The sequence below is a fragment of the Mangifera indica genome, chromosome 1 (genome assembly GCF_011075055.1).
Source record: "Mangifera indica cultivar Alphonso chromosome 1, CATAS_Mindica_2.1, whole genome shotgun sequence".
Lineage (NCBI taxonomy): Eukaryota > Viridiplantae > Streptophyta > Magnoliopsida > Sapindales > Anacardiaceae > Mangifera > Mangifera indica.
The window spans coordinates 2,089,257-2,095,287 of NC_058137.1; the positions used below are offsets into that span (position 1 = coordinate 2,089,257).

The 6,031-nt window shown below is 34.8% G+C and overlaps 1 protein-coding gene across 2 annotated transcripts; it reads left to right on the forward strand.

The window, feature by feature from the left end:
- Positions 1–1,561: 1,561 nt before the first annotated feature.
- Positions 1,562–5,692, forward strand: LOC123213713 (kinesin-like protein KIN-10B). Of its 2 annotated transcripts, none has more exons than XM_044633198.1 (13): positions 1,562–1,876; positions 1,971–2,139; positions 2,783–3,176; positions 3,303–3,508; positions 3,592–3,893; positions 3,987–4,050; positions 4,294–4,369; positions 4,455–4,753; positions 4,839–4,885; positions 4,989–5,013; positions 5,120–5,182; positions 5,262–5,300; positions 5,401–5,692. In XM_044633198.1, the coding sequence occupies exons 1-13, from the start codon at positions 1,617–1,619 to the stop codon at positions 5,482–5,484; spliced, it is 2,028 nt and encodes a 675-aa protein (XP_044489133.1). In that variant the 5' UTR covers positions 1,562–1,616; the 3' UTR covers positions 5,485–5,692. The 2 variants fall into 2 exon arrangements, with proteins under 2 accessions (XP_044489133.1, XP_044489140.1); XM_044633205.1 differs by having other exon boundaries at positions 1,564–1,876; positions 4,992–5,013.
- Positions 5,693–6,031: the final 339 nt, after the last annotated feature.

Here is a 6,031-nt window from a genome sequence, read left to right on the forward strand (position 1 = left end):
ACAAATGAAAAAACTGTAACGAATATATTGGCACCGACGTCTCCGTTAATTGCCGTTACTGAAAACTAATGTGTTTTTTGCGGGGCTTTAAACCCCTACAGTTAACGGCGGTTAGCGAGTAAAGTTAACGTTAGGGAGCAAAAGTTTGAAACTCAAACGGCACTCAACTCAACTATGTATACGTTAAATCTCGAACATATTTTAAGGAATTGATGAATTCGCGGGTAATTTCTGACCGTTGGATGCGAACTAATTGTCGGGAGATTAATTGACACGATATTTCTTTTTTTTTTTAATTAATTAATTGTAGGAAGCTTTGGATTAAAGTTGACTGGGACATCAGATGATGATGGGATATCAACAGTCCAAATTTATATCACGTAACATCGACGGTTTTGGTAGAAACGATTGATCTGCTCAGTGTAACATGGACCGTCGGATTGAAGGAAAAATATTAAAATTGCTTTGTCGGTTAAAAAAAGAGAAACAAAATGTGAATTAAATTTAGGTTTAGATGAACGTCTAGAAAGATTTATGATAAATTTAAGAAATTTGAAATTGTGATAAGTTTTGATGAATTAAATATTAGTTTAAATTTAAATTAAAAATCAAGATAAATAATTTTTTCCCATTTTTAGTATTTTTTTAAATAAAAAGTTCATTAAATTAATTCAATAATTCACTAAATTAAGTGGAAGTTGTGGGTATTAATCAAATTCAACAACTATATTTGTTTAAAATTTTTATTATATAGGAGTAAGACATCACCATTAAGGTAGCCGAGTTGGAGTAAGGCATCACAATTTAAGAAGTTCATAATGTTTCCCCTTCCAGTCGTCGTGTGTCTCTTTCTCTTTCGAATTTTATCACATGTCTCTTTTGATCATCCAGAAAAAAGGTTTAGGGTTTTGGTTTGTTTTGTTCTCATTATTGGTGTCAACCTTCCTCCCTAGTGACTCGTGTCAATGTGAATCTAATTAAAATTGAACGAGATCTCTTGATTTTAGCCAAATTTTACATCAAATGAGAAGAAGATGAAAAAAGGATACCACAATAACTCGGTTTTGGCAAAGGAGGATGTCAGAGACAAATGGAGAAGGATATCGATGGGGATTTGGAAATTGAAGCTAAAGAGAGAGTGAAATTGAAATTTTCAAAAAGTTGGTGGGTGACTACAAACAAAAAAAATATGAGAGATTGCAACCCTACAGTTGAGAAGGGAAAAATTAGTTTTTAAATATGAAAAATATTAGACTAAAAGAGGATTATCAATTTTTCAAAACTAAAATAGAAAAACGGGTTTTTTTAAATAATATTTTTATATTTGATTATAACAATAATATTTAATAGATATTTGAATATTTGTATTTTTATAATTTAATAGGAAAGAGTTTGCGGGAGCACTGAAGCTTGGGTGGAGTCTTTGGGCCTTCCCATTATAATCCATGAGGACCCACATGATTCATGATGCTGCTCGCAATACTACGTAAAAGCAACTCCACGTGGACCCGAATGTTCAACGGCAAGACAAATTCAAATCAGATGTAACGTCCACTGAAGTTCTCCCAACGGTCAAATCCTTTTAAACAAACATTTCCCACTCCTTCTTCCTGCTGATGATTCGCCTCTCTCAAAATTCACAATTTCTCCTTAACAAAATTCTCTGGAAATTCAACATGGAAACATTAAGCACTCCTTCAAAACGCTCTGTCTCAAATTCCATCTCTAAGGTGAGGGTAGTAGTCAGAGTTCGCCCCTTCCTCTCTCAAGAAATTTCGGCGAAGAAGGGAAACCCTAAGTCCTGTATTTCAGTTCTCGATAAAGAATCTGGATCTTGTAATGAAGTTACTGTTCATCTCAAAGATCCTAATACCATGTGAGTGCTGTGTTTTAAAACTTTCTTTCTTTTGATTTCTATTTATGGATTTGGTCTTCGCTGCTAATTATGCATGGGTTTCTTTATTTTTAAGTCGGAGCGAGACCTATCAGTTGGACTCGATTTTCGACCAAACAGATGACACAGTGAGCAAGATATTTTACAGTGAAGTGAGCCCGTTGATCCCAGGAGTCTTTTATGGCTGCAACGCTACGGTGTTTGCTTATGGAGCCACTGGTAGTGGAAAGACTTACACAATGCAGGTACTTTTGTTATTTTATTTTATTTGATCTGATATTTTGGCTTGGAATTTGAAGACCCAACCTCTAAGTTAGGGCATAAGAACAGTTAGCAAGGGAAATCCAAATTTAAGTTTCACTTTCATCTATGGTACTTAAAAGTTTTTGAATTTTCATATGATGCTGTTTAGCTTGCTATAAGTTTAAAAGTTCAACATCCATTGAGTAAATTATTAATTGAAAATTTAAGGTGTTCAAGGTCTCAGTTCGTCTACCATACTAAGTTTTTGGCAGCTAATTTTTTCCTATTAGAGATCATGTCTAATTATCAAGTTAATTTAATTATACTACTGAAGATAATGAGGGCATGGTTAATAAGGGAGTGTGAAATTTGTGCATCACTGCCCTTAAGTAAATATGCTTTAGGTCTTAGTTTCAGCTATCATACTAAAGTGTTTGAATTTTCATTTTTTTGAGCGGTTCAAGGTCTTAGTTTCATCTATTTAGAGTTTCAAGGACTCAAGGTCTTATTTTCATGGGGTTCAAAGTCTTGGTTGCATATAATATACTTCATGTATTTCTAAATGATAAATTTTCTCAGATTTTGTGGTGTCAGTATATCACATTATACTGGTGAAAGATAATGGGGGCGTGACTGACAATGCAGGGTACTGATGAGAAGCCAGGCCTAATGTCATTAGCCATGTCCACAATTTTATCTATGTGCCAGGGAACAGGAAGCACAGCAGAGATTTCATATTATGAAGTCTATATGGATAGGTGTTATGATCTTTTAGAGCTAAAAGCAAAAGAAATTGCTATTTTAGATGACAAGGATGGGCAAATACATCTTAAGGGACTCTCTCGAGTTCCAGTTAACTCCATGACAGAATTTCAAGAGGTATTCTATTGTGGAATCTATAGACGGAAAGTAGCACACACGGGATTGAATGATGTTTCTAGTAGAAGCCATGGTGTGCTTGTGATATCTGTTTCCACTCCTAGGCTTGATGATTCTGGTGCTCCCTTCATTGGGAAGCTGAACCTCATAGATTTAGCAGGTTAATTTTGCATACTTTAAGTTGCCCAACTGTTTCTGCAACTCCAGTTTTTTTTTCCCTGTTTGCTAATTACGAGTTTGTAGGTGCTATCTTCTATTTATTATCTGGTTTTGTCATTCAAATCAGGTAATGAAGATAATAGAAGGAGCTGCAATGAAGGGATTCGTCTTCTAGAGAGTGGCAAGATCAACCAATCCTTGTTTGCATTGTCAAATGTGATATATGCACTGAATAACAACAAACCCCGAGTGCCTTATAGAGAAAGCAAATTGACTCGTATCTTGCAAGACTCACTTGGAGGGACAAGTCGTGCCTTGATGATTGCTTGTCTGGTAGGGAATTCTTTTTAAAGCTTATGCTCTCTATCTGTATTCTGACATAATTTAAGTTTACAATCAACTTTGTCCATGAACAGAATCCAGGAGAGTACCATGAATCTGTTCATACTGTTAGCTTGGCTGCTAGATCACGCCACATTTCAAACTCTGTTCCATCAGCCCAAAAGTTTGAGACTCCAACAGTTAAAGTTGACATGGAAGCAAAGTTGCAAGCTTGGCTTGAATCAAAAGGCAAGACTAAGAGTTCACAAAGAATGGCAGCTTTTGGTTCTCCCTTTCAAGGCAAAGCTCCTACAACCTCAGTCAAGAAAACCATTAATCACAGCTCTGCAAAAGTGAAGGCTTCCACCAACCAAAGCACTTCTATTGCTAAAGACAGGTATGGAGATATAACTAGTTAACTTCTTGTTCTTTTAACCGGATAGTCAATGCATGATATTTAATTTTTTTTTTTTTTTAACCTTGTATGCAGGGATTTATGTGGTCCTTTCAGGAACTTATTTGTTACTGAAGGTTTAAGTGATTCTTGTTCAGTGGTAAGTTCAAGAATCTAGCGAACACAGATTTTGTCCATCACCATTATACAAAATAATTCCTCAATGGTAGTAGGACTCTAGGATTCCTTCAGGCCAACATCATAAACAGTTTGAATATTGGGGACTGATTGTTGATTTTATCATTAAACAACCAATTTTTACGGCTAGAAAATTTAGGATACTGGGTATTATGGTGTGATTATTAACAGATTATATGTTATTAAAATCTACGAATCTTTGCAGAACCTCATCAATTCAGTAACAAACGATACAGAAGAAACAAGCATTGGTACTGACGGAATGGTACCTAAATCAACTGGTATGTTGTCTCTATTGTTTATGCAAACTGTAGAAATAATGTTGAATTATAGGAACCATTGTGGACATGTTATAGAGTTTCCTAGGCTTTGAAATTGTTGTAGATATGCCAGCAGAAGAGAAGGCAACAATCATAAACCCTATGGCGTCTTCACCAATTTGTGAGAGGATAGCTGCAAGGCAAAGTCCCTTAAGAAAAGCACTCTCCCCTGTCAACTTCAATGTGAATCCAAATCATCATGAGGAACTATCATGCGCTGACCATTTATGCCAAGTAACTGAACCAAAGACCCCCAGAACACCTTTTACTCTGGCATGTGCTAACAAATTGCAACCAGTTAACACTCCACTCGAGAAATTTGGTGCACAAAGTGCTAGTTTAAAGGTAAAATAAATAAATCTAAAGCCATAACAATTCATTTTATGCACTTTTGGTGGGTTCTCACTTCAAGATATTATTTTACTGACAGAGCTCACTTATACAAGAATACATTGATTTCTTGAACACTGCAAGCAGGTAACTCTATTTCTCTATTTCTCTGTTTCAATGTTTCTTTAATTTTTATATGTCCACATATCATGATATATGAAAACTAATTTTGCAATTGTCTTTTACAAAGCAGAGAAGAGCTACTTGAGTTAAAGGTATGCCACCTCTGATCAATAGAAATGACTGACAAATTCTTATCAAGTAATCTCAGATGGTTTTTGTTTTTTTAATAATTTTCACTGACCCTCGAGTATCATTCAGGGGATTGGACCTAAGTTGGCAGATTATATCTATGAGCTAAGAGAAACTAGCCCCTTGAAGTTGGTAAGTAAAGTCTGCAAGTAAAAGAACTTCAATTTTGTTTCACTTATGCAAGTAAAAAGCTAATTTAAACTGTTTGCAGCTAACCGATTTAGAGAAAATAGGGCTTTCATCCAAACAGGTATATCTTATCTTACCTTTAGAAAACTCAGACTTTCAGCTATTAAAATATAGGAATAATGAACTTATATAATAACAATCAATTTAAAAACTTGTTACAGGTCTATAACTTGTTCAACAAAACCGCAAAAGGAATTTTTGATGGAGCAGAAAGTGCAACTCCTGGTTGTCCAGAAATCTTCTAAGTCACATAAATATGTATTTGGTTGTAACCATTTTAATGGAGCTTCATATTCTTTTATGATATGTTGTAATGAATTCCTTAATGTGACTATGATTCAGTGTAACAAGATGTAGGTTTGGATGATTTAGTTTAACATGTGAGGTAGGTTTGCTTATGAACTCTGAAACAAAGTTGGAATGAGTATTGTGCAAAATATATTACTACAAAAAGAAGCTTCCAATCATTTTCTTAAATCGTTTTCTTTATATATATATTTATATATATATATATATATATATAAACAAAGCAGATGCTGGTAAATATTCATGCCAAGAAACCATCTAAACATTCACCAGAAAGCCTACAAGATCAACCCACCTAATATGTCTCTTATTTGATTGAAAGAGCCATCTCTGCTCTTTACAGGTGTTAAGATGTCTCTCGTTTATCATTGTTACAAGCAGTTGCAGTTGGGTCTGCACTTGCAGTTCTCACATTTACAGGCTCCCTCACCTTGCCAGCATTATTCACCTCACAAGAACTTCTCCTAGAAACCAAACATAAAAAAA

What these genes read in the sequence shown, in the direction of transcription:
- LOC123213713 (XM_044633198.1), top strand. Translation starts at nt 1,617, where the DNA reads ATGATTCGCCTCTCTCAAAATTCACAATTTCTCCTTAACAAAATTCTC. An exon ending in GAACCTCATAGATTTAGCAG is followed by an intron (nt 3,177 to 3,302) that starts GTTAATTTTGCA and finishes CATTCAAATCAG; the next exon opens with GTAATGAAGATAATAGAAGG. An exon ending in AAACTAGCCCCTTGAAGTTG is followed by an intron (nt 5,183 to 5,261) that starts GTAAGTAAAGTC and finishes AACTGTTTGCAG; the next exon opens with CTAACCGATTTAGAGAAAAT.